The sequence below is a fragment of the Nipponia nippon genome, unplaced genomic scaffold (genome assembly GCF_047370975.1).
Source record: "Nipponia nippon isolate SJK-2023a ecotype South Korea unplaced genomic scaffold, ASM4737097v1 scaffold_5, whole genome shotgun sequence".
Classification (NCBI taxonomy): Eukaryota; Metazoa; Chordata; class Aves; order Pelecaniformes; family Threskiornithidae; genus Nipponia; species Nipponia nippon.
In genome coordinates this window covers 17,645,619-17,661,081 of record NW_028262369.1, presented here as the reverse complement: position 1 = coordinate 17,661,081, position 15,463 = coordinate 17,645,619, and the positions used below count along the sequence as shown (strand labels likewise).

Genomic DNA, 15,463 nt, shown 5'->3' with positions numbered 1-15,463 from the left:
AACAACTCTTTCCACTTTTATTGTCAATGAGGAAATAATCAAATCTATATTACAATCTTAAAAACAGTAGAAAATGTGAGTAAAAATGCAACGGAGGCTTTTTCTCTTTAATGTGGAGACCATTATTACAGGGTGGTGAACAATGGGTTTGTGTTACTTGACTTGAGAACTAGCTGTGGCGTAAAAATCGTACCTGGCTACTCAAGAAAACACCTCTTCCCAGATGGATCAGCCTGACATCTTGGCAGTAAAATTAAATGCTAGAGACAGAAAGGGGTCAGGGTCCCAACCCAGGGCAAGGCCTAATGCTCAGTTCTACCATTTACAAAGGGACCAGCCTCCCAGCGCTGCCGCCCTGGCCAGGCCGGCTCCCGCCTGTGACAGGCTGAGCCATTGAGTCCCATCACTGGCCAAGGGCTGCGCTGCATCTGCACTGGTGTCCTGTGGGGCTGCCCTGGCCTGGAGGCCCGGCTTTGCCCCAGCCCCGGCCCCAGAGGATGCTCCCCAGCTGGGGGGACACAGGCAGAGGAGGGCACCCTGCGGTGCGGAAGGCGCTGGCACCAGAACGGCTTCCTCTGCATTTCCAATCATAGACAGCAGATCTGAGGGAACATCTGGAGCATCCATGGGCCAGACCCGTCCTGAGAGCTGCCAGCCAGCGTCCTTGCAGGTGGGGGAACCGGCTGATGGGCAGCAGCAGGCAGTGGTCGGTGCGGAGAGGAGCTGCAGCAGTTATTTCGTAGTGGTGTTAGTCACCCAGCAGGCCGACGGAGGAGAGGAGTTTTTGGTCTTTCAGTGTGCAGGACTAGTGCGGCGCTCTCGCTAGCACGTCCAGACCTGCAGAAGAGAGACAACAGGAACCCATGGCAATGACTGTTCTGAGCAGCTCTGTGGGCTTCTCTTCATCCTCTTGTGGAGCTTCCCTTTGGGCTTCCAGCATCCACAACACCCTCTATCAGGAGTTAAACCTCCCACCCGTTGAGAACCATCCCTTGTTTGTTTGAAGATGGTTCCTAACTCATTTAATGCCCCAGTTCTGGTACTGGAAGACACCAAACCATCAAGGAGAAGCCTGAGGAAACCAACCTTTACAGTGCTGTCCACTGCGCCGGAGAAGAGGCGGCCCCTGGAGACTGCGAGGGCAGTGACGCTACCCTGGTGTCGCAGCAGCGTCTGAGTACAGATCATGTTGTCCATGCTCCACACCTACGGGCACACAGGAGGCGTGAGCCAAGCGAGCAGCACAGGGCTCTGGCACATCCCAAGCACTGGGAGGGACAGGGGATGCTGAGTGCCACAGGGTTCAAGCCACGTGACACAAATTAAATATGAGGCCACGTGGCATGCAGGAATGACGATCCCGTCCTCCCTTTCCCTCAAGGCTGTCTATGTTTTAACAACAGTCTTATACACAGACGCAGCTGCACATCCCTGGACACGTACCCTGAGAGACCGGTCATATGATGCACTGAAGACTTTGGTTTGATCCGGCGTGGAGATGACAGCGAGGGCGTAGACCGTACCCACGTGCCCAGTCAGCGTGCGGACTTGTTCCTTTGTCTCTATATCCCAGACCTACAGGAGGAGAGCAGGGCTCAGAGACTGCACTGGGCTGCAGACCACCAGCTTCCCTGAGAGGTTTTTCCACCTCCACGCACACCTCTAGGGTGGGTGCTGCACACCTATGCTCTGGGTGTGCCATAAAGGGGACCGGCAGAGCCAGGCCTCCATCTCCTTGCCCCTCTCCCCAGCCTCAAGCCAACAAATGCATCAAACCCCGCAGCCCTTACATGGATGAGGTTCTCATAGGTGCCACACACAATGTGGTGGTTTGTCACAGCGATGGAGTAGACGCTGCCTCCTGATGTCTGCAGCACGTGGACACACTCCAAGTTGCGGATGTCCCAGATCTGAAAGAGACAGCAGAGCAAAGGCAGGATGAGACCCATGCAGGGACCCCTCTCCAGGAGGGAGCTCCCTTGAAGCTCTTCTCCAGCCATGCACGGAGTCAGCCTGGCTCCACGTGTGTCCAGATCACATCTTTAAGGACAAATCTGTCCGGCTGGGAATGTTCGGTACTGATGAGCAAAGTCCTGCTATCTTATTTCGCTACCCAGCTTTGAACATCCAGGATGAAAAAGTTGCGGAGATTGCACACCGCGTGTGTGTGACTATGCACACACATGTGCACACACACACAACCCAGTCCTTGATAGCACTAAAAGCTGATGCAGACAAATTATCAGGGATTTATTAACACTGAGGAGGGAAACTTCAAATTCTCTTGTGTCACCCAGATGCTGAGAGGTGAACTATTCATCAAAGCCTGAGCCAACACAGATGAGGGCATCTCGGAAACTACACACAGATTTATGGTAACTCTGCAGCCAGACAGTGACCTTCTCCTCTTATCAGCAGGACTGTCAGCGCAGATAACGCTGCGGCAGCTGCGGAGGCAGCGTGAGGCGCCATAGCTGTGAGGCTGCGTTTTATCTTAGTGAGCATCCCCCAGCAGCTGTGCTCCCAAGGACCTGCCAGAGCCCAGCCTTTGTGCCTGCAAAGATGCAATCAGTGCAGTAAAATCTAGTGTGTCAGCAATGCTACAGCAGTGCTCTCACATCCTAGCAGCTACCTTTTGTCCTGCTCCACCAACCCATGCTGCAGAGTACAGATACAGAGAGGAGAGCGGATGGCTTACAGTTGCCACGAGTCTCGGGATCCCACCTTGATTGTTTGGTAAGATCCGCTGTAGAGATAGTTTTGAGAAGCCACCAGTGCTCGCACCCAGTGATTGAGACCTGTCAGCTCCTTCTTCAGTTTGAGCTCGGTACCTACAATATCCCAGACCTGCAGAAAGCACAAAAACACACACACACACAAACACAAGAGTCTCAGTGGGACTGGGCAGTGATGGGGCAGCCTCTAGCTCAGGGGCCAGGCGCTGCGCACTCCCACCCAGCCAGGCAGCCCAAGGTCCTACGAGCTCACTAAGGGGAACCTCGTGCTGGCTCTCCTGCCCTGTGGGAATTGCCTGAACCCACTGACTTGCAGATAAATCACACAATGACTATGCTGAATAGGCATGTTCCCTGAGGGCCTGGGAGAGCTTGCTTGGAGCCTGCATTATCACTGGCAGAGACCCTTCCCTAGCAGAGCCATGGGCTTGAAAAACCTAAACCAAATCTACAGTAAAGAACTGCTCTGGACTTCTACTCCCAGCCTGTCCCCACAAAGCTCCATTCCCACAGCTCATGGGAAACCCTGGCTGAAACCCCCAGCACGCAGCAATTGATGGATCTCACCTCACCGCTCCAAGCAGTGCTACTGGCCTGCTTGGCTCATCTGGCAGAAAGTGGCTGGGGACAACAAAAACAAAAGGCCCTGAGGTCTCCTTCTGCTTAGTGCTGTCTCATTGCTCCTCCAGCCCCAAGCACTCTCTAGATAGTTGAACCACTCCAGGCCCCAGATAAAGAAAAGAGCATGCACCCTCTTACAGATGGATGGTCCCATAAGCCATCTCACCAGGAGCTGGAAGCAGAACCAAGGGAATCTAGCCAAGGCTTTAAAGGGCAACTTGCAAAGCTGTTCCTTGATTTCTGCATGCTTTAGGTAAAGAATGCAGATTCAAGATCCTTTGGAGGGGGTTTCAAAACAGGCAGCCTGAATCCCCAGCCAATTCTGGACCCCAGACACAACTCCCAATGGTCTGAGCAGGTCCACTGGGGGCCCAAGGACACACACACTCATGAACTGCCAAGATACTCCCCCTGCAGCCTCGGGTTTACAGATTTAGAAGAAACAAAAGTTATTTTATCAGCCAGGTCCCAGAACATCTTTGACTTCAGCAGAGAGCATGGGCTAAACCTCTGCAGTGCTGGCTGCTCTGTGTACTGTGCTTCTTTGTGTGGCTCAGGAGAGCGTAGTAACAAGGTCACCTACAGACCAAAATGCCACTTTCTTCCTGTTTGGACACTGCTGCCTGACAGTTTGTACCATCGGTCCCCAACCAGACCAAGAGGAGCCACCCCAGAGCTCTACCTTGATGGCTTTGAGAGAGCCACTGAACAGCATGTTGTGCGAGGAGACCAAAGTGCAAACAGGATTGTCATGTGCTCGGATCGTGTTCACTTTCTGCAGGTTTTGAATATCCCAGACCTGCAAAGGAGAAGAACAACACCTGTGAGGGGCAGGGGCAGGCCCCTTGTGCTGAAGCCCTTCCTCTATGCCTCTGAAGGCAGGCAACCACACACAGGCGTTTGTTGTATGAGCCACTGTCCTGGCCTGATCAGGACTGACCACCCTGCCCCAGCTCAGAGCACCAGCCTTCTGCTCCCCACGCAGGAGCGGGGAGTGAGAAATCCAGCCTGCAGGAAACACCCACATCCAACCCATGACTAACTTGGCTGAAGGCAGTGGGTAAAGTACATGTGGGTTATCAGTCTTACACCACTGGCAGCTGAAGAGCCTTATAGAAAAAATGATGCAGGTCCCTGCTCTACAACAGCCTGGGGCTGGCCTGTAGACCTCACATCCCAACTGCGAAGCGGAGCAGGGGTCCTGGGTACTCACAATAATGGTGCAGTCAGCAGAGCCACTGTACAGCTTGTTCCTGTAATGTCATCAGAAAACAAAAGGAGGTCAGCGAGGAAGAGCAACGAGTGCAGGGTCCCAGCTCGTTCCCAAGCACCGTGCTGGGTGAGGAGCTGCAGTCCCACAGCCTCACTGGGCCAGGACTAAACACACCAACCCCAAGAGCAGAGCCCAGGTCTTGTGGGGAGGCCGGGCTGGATTGGCCCTTCAAGCAGGAGGACAGGCATGCCGCTGGTCACCAGGGAAGGAAGCGAGGACAGCAGGGGAGGCCAGAGATATGTGCTTCGTTGATTTTTAAAGAGCAAAGAGGCAAGATGCGCCTCTTATGCACAGTCTTGGCACATGCAGGACTGAGGACGGGAATTGTAAGGGTGTGCTCAGGAGCCCCAGTGCACTCCCCACTCTCTCCTGCAGGGGCAGGTGTCCCCCTCCACTCACCCCTGAATGCAGAGAGCCAGTACAATTCCATCGTGACCCTCCAAGGTCTTTTGGCACTTGTATGTGGTACAGGTATCCCACACCTAACAGGAAACAGAAGTCAGCAGAGGGTCAGATGCCGGCAGACAGAGCAGCTGGGGACCCGGGCAGGATGTCAGCAAAGCCACAAAAGCACCGAAACAAGGAAACAGGCTGTCACCTGGGCACCTGCTTTCCGGGCTCCCAGGCAGAGATAAGCTTGTCTAGGAAAGGAAATTTACTGCAAAGGGTCAGGTTGAAGTTAATGAGACACTGGACAGCAGCACGCATCAGCCCTCTCCAGCACTGCCTTTCACAGCCCAGGCCAACACAACACACTGAACCAGAGAAGCAGCTCTCAGGCTCCTGCTTTCGCAATTCACACCCGGTCCTAGGGCTCCAATGGCACAGCACAGCCTCCTCTGCCATTGCAAAGGTTTTCCCCACTGAGCACACACCCCTCTCTCAAGAAAGGGAACGTGGGAATGCGGTGCCCAGAGCAGCCAGGACAGGGGAGAAAGCTGTTTTCTTTCAACAAAGTACAGCAATGTCCGTTTTCTTCCATGCGGCTCTTGCTATCACTCAAAGAAAACTAAACCAAAACTCTGCTCCTGGCAGGGCTGGTCGCAGCAACCCGCGTGGCTCTCCAGCCCAGCCATCAGCCACCAGCAGCCAACACAGTGACACTGAGAACTGTTGTTTAGGTTGCACTGGAGCAGTGCTGTCAGTTTGAGTTACTGAAAACAGGACAAAGAAAAACAAACATGCCATAAAGTGGAAAAGGACACATTTGATCAGGGGAAAATGTTTTTTTCTAAGATGATTTTTTATAACAAGGGAAAATAAAATCAGAAGCCAAAATAGGCTTGGATGCCCTAAACACCATGTAAAGCAAAACCAGGAGCAGCAGGAATGAGATTCTAATCGGGGCTTTGCAAAAACCACTATTTGTCTCCTGATTTCACTATCACGTAACATTTCTTTGCAGAGAATTTTGCCTAACTATAACTGCAAAGAATCATTTAAGATTCTTTGGGAGAAACTTTGGGAAGTGACATCCCCCTACCCCACAAACTGCAACTCAGCTTCTGTCCCAGCTGAAACACATTTATAAATGTAGAAGATACACAGAAGAGACAAGCTCTTACCTTAATGGTTTTGTCTGAAGAGCCACTGAAGAGCAAGTCTCCTATGGAGTAAACGCACAAACACCAGACAGGGCCCTGGTGTCCCACAAAAGTCCCCTTGCACTTGAAGATCTGCTGAGGATCGTAGGCTACAGAAACAAGAGGGCAGGTGAGAGGTAGGAGAATGGTGCTGTGCTATGTCACGATGGGTTTGGAGGAGACAGAGCTCCCTGCACTGGCCTGGCAGGTCCTCCTTGCACTTCACGTTGCTGCAGGCCAGAAGGAACTGTGAGACCCTCCCGGTCTGGCTGGAGAGTCTCATGTCTCACCTCTGCAGCTCATTGACTTATCATTGCTTTGAGCCCCAGGACACATCTCCCTAATGCAACTCCTGGGCTGGATCTAGGGAGGCCAGAGATGCAGAGGCCACTTGACATCTCCCCCAGCAGCTAATAACCCTGCAGCACTGTCAGTTCCCCTTCAGCCAGTGCTTCTGGCAAACTCCCCCACCAGTATTTTTTTCCTGCAGCAGCGGTGATCCTGTGAACACATCACTGCTGCACCCAGAGACAACTGTGATCATGCCTAAAAGGGCTCACTGGGCCAGCAACCCAAACCCAGCCTGAGAGGATGAAAACCACACACATACTCACATCCAAGGATGCCCATGTTGAGCCGAGCATTAATGTGGGAGAGTTCATCCTGAAAAACAGAACAAGCTGCATGAGCTGCAGAGCCATCAAGACCAGTCTGTCCCTCCCTCCAGAGACCACAGGGCTCTGACAGCATCTCAGACCTGCACTACACTCCTCAATATTCAGGCAGGCACAGAAATACCTTTCAGAATATACTGTCCTTGCCCTGCCATTCACCAGACTGCTAAAAATAATCAAATTGGTTATGGGGACTGCTTGCTCAGCTGGGCTCCTGAAGCCCACTTTGCTGGAGAAGAATTGGAAGGTCTCTTTGTAGTCTCCTCCATGGCCCAGTCCCTACTGCATCCATGGGGACCCTCTTCATTAGTATGCTTAGGTAAACCAGGGTGAGCTCCTCCTGATCAGTACAGCCAGTGGGATGCAGTCTGCCTGAACTAGGGAGGGATGTCTATCTAACATCAGTGCTTGAATAATGTCCAAAATCATGAGACAGCTCTCACTCCCAGCTTGTTAGCAGGGATCTTCTTATCCTCCTGCTTTCTCTGCAGGCAGGGAGAAGGGCATACTGTCCCCAGCTAGTATAAAAGGTACAGGAGTGCCCAGGCTATGGACCAGAGGGCTCTCTCCTTGCTGCAGGGGTCCTTTCCTCTGATAACACATTTCAAGAGCAGCAACAGGCTGAGAAAAGACAGCAGGAACAGTTAAAATGGCAGCTCAGATGCAGTGACCAGAATGTACTCACTGAGCTGCCTTTAACTCAGCCTAGAGGAAACCTTCACCCAGACCCCAGTTGCACTAAAAGCAAACCGAACCCGAGGTGAGCAGAGCCAGCAAGCAGGGGGGAATCCAAAAGGTTCCCCCCAGTGCAGGAGAAGCCTAACTAGTAGCAGAGCCAGCAGCTAACTGCATGCAATCCCTTTTCAGCCCCAGGGCCTGGCCCCCTTCTCACGTTCAGCATGGAGGCGTCCCTGCGGAACTCCATCAGGTCCTCGCTCAGCTTGCTCTGGTTCTCGTCCAGCACATCTACGAGAGATGGACAGGCCCACAGTCACTGCAGAGTCAGTGACGGCGTTCAGGGGAACGGGCAGAGGACACCTGCTGCCACCTAACCTCTGAACAAGAAGGGAGGAGAACCCACTGCTGTTACCCGCAGGGAAAAGCAAGAGCGTGTCTGCTACTCAAATACAAATTGTACTTGGATGCTGAAGACCCAACAAATTTCAGAGGCAAGATAGGGCTGGGCACAGCAAAGGTGTCCAGGAACCATTCTTGCTCCAGGATGGCTGCATTGTTGGCTATTCAACTTACTGATTTTTATGGGGGCCTGTGCCCATGGACTGCACAGGAAAAAGTCACAGGAGAAAGGTGGTAGCTGCCTACAGACATTTCTAAGACTTGCCATGTGACTGGTGACTGTAGGATTAGGTCCCATGATGTTCTGGCAGCAGAGAAGTTGATGGAACTCCTATTTGTTCCTCTGCAAGGAATAGCTGAACCTCCTGAAACCTGCTCAGCACCAGTTTTAAACATGGAATGAATCCTGTAATGCACCATCCTAACAAAGAGCTGCCCTGTCCCTACAGCTCTGACCATAGAGCTTGTCCAGTGCAGACTCACCAAACTTGAGCTCCAGGTTCTTCTCCAGCTGGTCGATTTTCTCTGAGAGCTTCCCCAGCATGGAGCGCAGGAAGGCAATTTCCTGGTCCTTCTGGGCCATTGCCACCTGCATCTCATGGAAGCGATCGTCTGTCTGCTGCAGGAACTCCTTCAGACCCTCAAACTTGCATGTCTCCAAGTGGGTCTCATAAGTGTCTTGATTTCCTATGAATGTACACCTACAAGGGGAAGGCAGATGCTGGCTGGAGCCTGGCTCACGCTGGAGACCTCCTTGCTCAGCTGGTTCCCGAGAGGGAGGTTTGAGGCCTGTGTGGGTCCCCAGCTGTTCTGCTACTCCTACCAGGAGCAGTGGTACTGCAGTTCACCATCCTGCTGGGTGCAGGCAACTGCAGGGCAACAAAGAGGCCAAGCAGCTCCCATTCTTCCCATCAGGGCATTGGCCCCAAACTGAACTGTTGTCTATCTGTCTGTCTAGGTAGCTGCAAGAAAAAGCAGACTTTGGGCAAGAGACAGAATGTGGTGTCAGTTCGTGTGCTCACCAGGAGCCCAATCTAAGTTAAGCCATCAAAACCAATGGAAAAAACTGCAGCTGACCTCAGCAGATGCTGACTTGGGCCTGCAGCACAGCAAGGAGTCAGGGCTCCTCTGTCAGAACTTGCCTTGCTCTGCTTCTGCCAAGAAATCTCTTCCTGCAACAGTAACCTTAGCTGTATATCCTGCAAGGAACCCCCAGCCCGGGCTGCACTCCTGTTCAGGTGACAATCAACCCTCCGAGGCTGATCAGCACTTCCCTTGCCCTGGGACTGGGACTCGTTTGAAAGACACTTCTATGGTGCTTGCATTACTCTTGTACTCGTCCTCCTCCCTGCGTGGCTCCAGCCACATCCACTGCTCTGACTCTCCTCCAGCTGGTTCTTCTGCCTACGCACCTCAGCCTCCTCCTCGGCTGCCAGGAGGGCTTACAGCTGGGCAGCGTGACCTGCCTGTTCTCAACAAGAGGCTCGGGGGCTGCCTTCTGCAAGCCCTGCAACCCTGATCTCAGTCTCAGGCCAGTGCACATCACTGGGTAGGTCTGCTCAGAGACCCACGGGGCTATCCCAAGGCTGCAGCAGCCAAAAAGCAGCTCAGAAATGAGCTCAGTGCATCCTTCCCACTAAAAAGCACCAGCTCCTTACCCGTATTTGGAGTGGGGACATTTTATGTGCTCGCACTCTTTCAGATGTGCCTCCAGGTTCATTTTCAGGAGAGGTGGGCAGCTGGGGTTATTGGGGCAGCGAACCGGCCTGTAATCACAGCTGCTTTCATGATCTCTGCCCATGAAGAGAAGCAAAAGGAGGGAAAATCAGCGATAAGCAAAAATTAATGGAAACAACACGTCAGGAAAGGAGCAAACCAGCCCTGTGAGACTGTCAGGTGATCGAAAGCCTCCTGCTCTAAGACTGCAACTACAGCTCTAAATTCTCATTTGGCCAGTAAGTTGAGAGTAATAATAGGCCACATTTATGCAGGGAACATCTACTTGTGCAGCTGATCGACTGAGCCTTCAGGCAGCTAGCAACATCAGGCAATGGCCAGGTGACAGGGAAGACAGTGAATGCATTTAGGATGGGAAGGGAGGTAGATTTCAGATTCCTAGGATATAAATAGGATAATTCCTCTTACAAAAAGAATCCCAAGGTCTCTGCTTGACCACAGCCACAGTGTTTCACCCCAGATGTGAGGTGGCTGTTTTCTCAGTGTATCCCCTGTCCTGATGCTGAGACACTCAGGTAAGCTGGGAGCAGAGAACAGCATCCTTTCCCTGAGACCAGCCCATCTGCCATCATCCTAAGACTGAGACATAACAGAAAGAACTGTCCCCTCAAGTCACGCTGCCCATTCCCACACCCCTGCACAGCCCAGCAGAGCACTGCTGCTGGGACCTGCACTGTCCCCAGGAGCCGCAGGGCAGCTCAGATATGACAGCAGACTGCTGGTGGTGAAGCCCTTTCCCTGGAGAGGCTGCATGCTGGTAACAAGCCACTTACTTCCTGGCACTCAGTTTAATTGTAAAAGGACATCCACGGGGGTCCACCTCGAAGGCAGCGGGCTTGCTGCTGGCTGCAGGCCGGCAGCCATACTTGCAGTGAATGAAGAGCTCCCCGATCTGCTCAGCCACCGCAATGTTGTTAACCACTACGGTCAGTTTGGCATTGTCCACGGGGCACTTCTCTGCCAGGTAGGGAAGCAAAAAGAGAGAGAGAGAGAGAGTCAGCAAGGGCTGAGACACTGCAGGAGATTTTATTTTCTTGCCTTCTCTGGCCAAGACGGCCAACTCCCAGATGGGTGGCAATGGAACGAGCCATGAATATTCACATAAGGTCTGCAAGCCACTATCTCTGATTTGTCTTGGGGCTTGGTGAAAAGGTACAGTTTATGTTAATCCATGATAATTTGAGCTAGCTGCCAATGAAAGAAGGCCACACTAATTCAGACTACCTTGTGCTTGCTGAAGCGTGAGAGTATTCACAGGCAGTGACCACAAACCAGCAGATGCCCCATACATAACCCGTCCCCCCACCCAGGCCTGGGGCTCAGCTCCTCTGCTGCCAGCAGGGCACTGCAGGCCAGGGATGCTGCAGCAAAGCAAAGACATGAGCTTTGAGGGCAGGGCAAACCCAAGCAACTCAGGATTGCAACTGCAAAGCTTTTTGCTACAAATATGTTGGTTAGGATAGATATAGCACAACATGGAGACAGAGGGTTAGCATGCAAAGCAGAGGGATCCCTCACATGTGGAAAATGAACATCTTAAGAAAGAAAGAGCTGCTGTTTTGCTGGACTCCCCAGGGAGCCTCCTCAGGGCTCGCTGTTCTGGTAATACGAATGGCTTGGCTTTGTGCTGAACAATGGCTTTCCAAGAGGGGCACAGGCTCGTGTCAAATAAAGTCTTTTTTCGTAGTGCAGAGTCCAAACTAAGCAGGAGTTGGTTAGGCCAGGCCAGCAGGCAGATACTTGGGCTCCACCAGGTTTCTGGAAGAGCTGGGTGAGCTAAAGCAGCTCTGTGTGCTGCTGTGCATGGGCTCGGTCAGCGGCCAGAAAGCTGGCACTAATGGGATAGGGGAGGAGGGGTTTGATGGGTCTCTGCCAAACAGGGCCCCCCTGTTCCTTAGGCAGCCACAGAAAGCTTTCTGTCTGAAATCAATGGGTCAGCTCTGGGCGAGACATGTATTATCCTGGGATTATCCATTGCATATTCCAGGATTTGAGAACATCCTGTGCCCAAGAGCCAGGCCTAGCCCTCTAGTGCCCATGCTACAGTGTGTACCATCAAAGCTCCGAGCTGCACAGCCACCCGTGCCCCAGCCTCTCCCTGCTGCAGTGCCAGCCTGTAACTAACGGCTTGTTTTAAGCCCTTCAGACACCTTTCTGCAAGTGAAAGCAAACAAACCAGAAAATAACAGCGTTTTGGCTGCATCACACAAGAACAGTTCTGTACTCACCAGATGTTAAGGCACATCTTCTACAAAATGTGTGCTGTGGAGACAAAGAGGAACAGCAGTGTCAGCGTAAACAATATCAGACAAATTATTCCCTGTGGCTAATGATGGGAAAGGTGGGAGATACCAAAGCCTGTGGCACAGGGGCCTCGGCAGCTGTTCTGCCTGCTTTACAGCTCAGTGTGCTCTTGAGTCTCCACCACAGGGCAAAAACCAGCTGCTTGCTCCTGCAGCTAAGAGTCAACACAGGTCCTGTTCCTGAGAAGTATTAGGCGCATGGTTTGAAGCTTTGAGAGTTCTGCCCTGTTCAAGATCAGGCCATGATCATGGTGCAAGCCAAAGCCATGGACATGTTCTGCCACGCTCTAATACTCCTACCCTCCAAGTCTGCATGCGATTTCTCTTCACCCTCCACCGAGTCCATGTCACTCCTCTCATTTCCCTGAGAAGTCCTCAAGGGGAAGAGTAAGGGGAAGTCTGGCCTCTCCTTGTCCTTGGCCAGTCAGCTCATCACATATGTCCCTCTGTAGCTCTTCTAACGTAGCTGAAGCTGTCCTGCTGTCAGGTGGATGAGACGGCTGGTTTGTAAGCCCATTAAATGCACTGTAAATTTTGCCACTTTAAATAGCTCTCTATCTCTCCATTCTCACAGCAGAAATGTATGGTAACAATGTAACTTGATAAAGTAGCACATTAAATCTAACAAACTAATGAATATAAAGAGAAGAACAAAGGCTGCAGCATTTTACTGGTCCTGAACTTGCCCTGTGGGTTCCCTGGAGCCTCTTCAGCCACATTCCCCTGCCACAGGGCCAGTGCTTGGCAGCAGCACTGGAGAGGCTGCAAGTCACTCTTCAGAGCTGTTATCTGCTGCCCTGCTCACACGGCCTTTTCCTGCCCTGCACAGCTGCATGGTGCTCTCTCCAGAGCTGCCAAACCAGGACTGCAAATGGAGCCAGTCTGCTTCCTGCAGATTTCTGTTTTTCTGTATTAACCAGTAAATCTGTGTCTCCACGAAGAGCTGCTTACTGAAATGGTGCAGCGAAACTGTACCAACTTCCAACACCTTTGGGGATAGCACCCTCACTGCAATAAACAACCCTGCTCTCTGCTTTTGTTGCTACAGCTCCATCCTAGCAATCAGAAGCACGTCAGAAGCATTAGAGAGCCCATCACAAAGCCATCTTTCTTCACATGTAGCACAGAAGCAGAAATAATATACAGTTTCTATTAGATCCCAGTAAAATGGAATATACAAGAATATTCATAATACTCTGTGGCTTTCATTAGACAATCTCAAATCCCTTTGCAAGCATTAACTAAATGAAGCTTCAAGCCATTCTTGTTTTATAAGAAACACTTTCTTCACAACTGAAGAGCAGCCGTTCCTGGGGTGCCCAGGAGGCAGCAGCACTCTGCAGAGCCCTTCAGGACAGGGAAGGAGGAGTTTTAAACCTCACTGAAGCCAGACCAAGGAGACTGAATGTGGCCAGGATAGGGAGGCTGACAGTACAGCTCTCCTGGGAAAAGCAGCCCAATTTTAAGCAAGCCCCAGGCTTCTCCTGCTAACTACAGAGTGCCCCGCACACCCCACTGCAGACTGGTTCAGAGCTGCCTTATGGGGAAATCTAACGCATGTCCATCAGCATCTCTGCTCCTATGCCAGCCTGGCTTCCCCGGTCAGGGGCTGCCTCGTCTTTGCTCACTCAGGCTGACAGTCACTCCGGACAGTCAGGGCTTCGCTATAGGTGACAAAGGACGTCTGTGGAGCCCACACACATGATTTGGAAGAGTACTGCCTTACCCCACAAGTTGTGATGACTGGATCCTTAAACACACTACAGCACAGTTGGCAGCACAGCTTCACGGACGGTTGTTCAGCAAACACCAGTGGCTCCTGAAGAGGAGGAGAGAAAGGGACAGAGAGAGCACAAGGATTAGTCCAAATACAAGAGCTTCCAGCTCTGCAGATGGAACAAAACAACTCTTCAGCAGTGAGCCTTGGGGAGCCTGGGGCACAGGGCACGCTAAGGGTTTCATTATCTTGAAATAAACTTTTGTCTGGATCTGCTGACCTCCAGTATGTAAGAGGTAGGGGAAGAATGAACTTGGGAATGGCTGGAGACCCTCAGGTCATCACAAACTGGGGGCCACCAGCATGTGGCAGGATCAGGACCCAACAGCAAACTGCACAGACCCACTTCTTTGCCAGAGTGACTCAAGTCACCAGAACTGAGTGAGCTGCACTATCTGGTACTTTTTGCTTGGTTGACCTGAATAGTGCGCTGTCAAAAATGTCCCCCATACTAAGCCTGAAGTTTAAAAGCAATTTTAAAACAGCTTGCCCTTTTGTATTTTTGAAACATCCTGAAGGAAGGCTCTTTCATTCCCTTATGAAGCAGAAATAACATTGTTTCTGTTGCAATGTGCCCATCTCTCCAGTTTTGTTTACCAACTAAGACTGCTGGAGTGCGGGCTCTGAGCACGTCCTCCTGGAGCAGCACAGCTCTCCACTCCATGCCAGAGCAGGGCTTCACATTTCAGAGCATTTCAAATCAATCACGGCAGTTCGGTCTGTCTTTTCATCCTGTGCTGCTCTCAGAACTGCAAACACAACCCCCTGGGTTCCTAAATATGAAACACACACTTTTATGCCAAATCTGTGGCAAAATGCCGTCTGACCTTTTATGCATCCAGTCTGGGGTTAGTTACTGGGTCACAAGCTAAGCTCAGCTTAAAAGTGTCCTCCCCCCACAAGAGTCATATGTGGACGATTCCTTGCACTCTCCTGGGGCTCACAACCAAGTCAGTCGGGTGCCACGCAACCCTAAATGCAGGATGGGGCTCTGAATCAGCGGGGAATTGTATTAGTCTTGCTGCCTGGGGCTAGACCACCAGCCTAAAGACTTGCAACCCCCTACTGCTCTGCAGCAGAGCCAGGGAATCACACATAGCTTTGCAAAGACTTACAGTTTTACTGAGAAGCAGAAAAGCCTCACCATTGTCCCCTCTTTATGTATGGGGAAATGGTACACAAGGAAGCACAGTAACTTGCAGAAATCAGTGGTGGAAACAAAATTAAAACCAGGAGTCCTGACAGCCAGGCTTTTAGTTGCCAGACATCACGAAAATCTACCCATGATAGCTCTATGTACTCACAAGAGTCCACTAAGTTACTCATTTGACACTGAACTTCCTAATACTGCTCCTTCAGACAATCCCAAATACCTACTGGCTCCTCCTCTTCCTCATGGAGTGAGAACGTTGAGCGCAAGGACATGTTGGACTCAGAGTGCAATGAACGGACGGAGATAGCAGAGTCAGAGCGGCGTGGGGTGCTGATCGGAGGCTTCAAAGAGATAAAAACCAGTTCTTGTTATTGAAAATAACTCCCCCCGCTCCAATACCCTATGCACAGACTTCAAGTGCAGTCCCCCCCCTCCACAAAACTCAGCTGCTCCATTTGTTCATCCACTCTGCCAAGCTGCATTGAGCGGCCCCCAGAAGTAGCACGTCTCGCTGTTGTGTGCCCTTCCCG

At 51.7% G+C, this 15,463-nt stretch overlaps 1 protein-coding gene across 6 annotated transcripts in view; it reads right to left on the bottom strand.

Moving 5' to 3' along the window:
- Positions 1 to 3: 3 nt before the first annotated feature.
- The window catches only part of TRAF7 (TNF receptor associated factor 7), a 40,753-nt gene continuing 25,293 nt past the window's right edge, over positions 4 to 15,463 (bottom strand). For 5 of the 6 annotated variants that reach the window (XM_087730798.1, XM_087730799.1, XM_087730801.1 and 2 more), the window contains 17 exons: positions 15,158 to 15,274; positions 13,730 to 13,822; positions 11,929 to 11,962; positions 10,474 to 10,657; positions 9,622 to 9,756; positions 8,447 to 8,664; positions 7,779 to 7,852; positions 6,827 to 6,875; positions 6,195 to 6,322; positions 5,029 to 5,111; positions 4,570 to 4,609; positions 4,039 to 4,155; positions 2,725 to 2,847; positions 1,791 to 1,910; positions 1,444 to 1,575; positions 1,087 to 1,206; positions 4 to 837 (listed from right to left, as the gene is read on the bottom strand). In XM_087730798.1, the coding sequence (XP_087586924.1) occupies positions 823 to 837; positions 1,087 to 1,206; positions 1,444 to 1,575; positions 1,791 to 1,910; positions 2,725 to 2,847; positions 4,039 to 4,155; positions 4,570 to 4,609; positions 5,029 to 5,111; positions 6,195 to 6,322; positions 6,827 to 6,875; positions 7,779 to 7,852; positions 8,447 to 8,664; positions 9,622 to 9,756; positions 10,474 to 10,657; positions 11,929 to 11,962; positions 13,730 to 13,822; positions 15,158 to 15,274 (1,782 nt within the window). In that variant the 3' untranslated portion in view covers positions 4 to 822. The remainder of the gene's footprint in view (positions 838 to 1,086; positions 1,207 to 1,443; positions 1,576 to 1,790; positions 1,911 to 2,724; positions 2,848 to 4,038; positions 4,156 to 4,569; positions 4,610 to 5,028; positions 5,112 to 6,194; positions 6,323 to 6,826; positions 6,876 to 7,778; positions 7,853 to 8,446; positions 8,665 to 9,621; positions 9,757 to 10,473; positions 10,658 to 11,928; positions 11,963 to 13,729; positions 13,823 to 15,157; positions 15,275 to 15,463) is intronic. The other variant, XM_087730800.1, reaches the window with a different exon arrangement.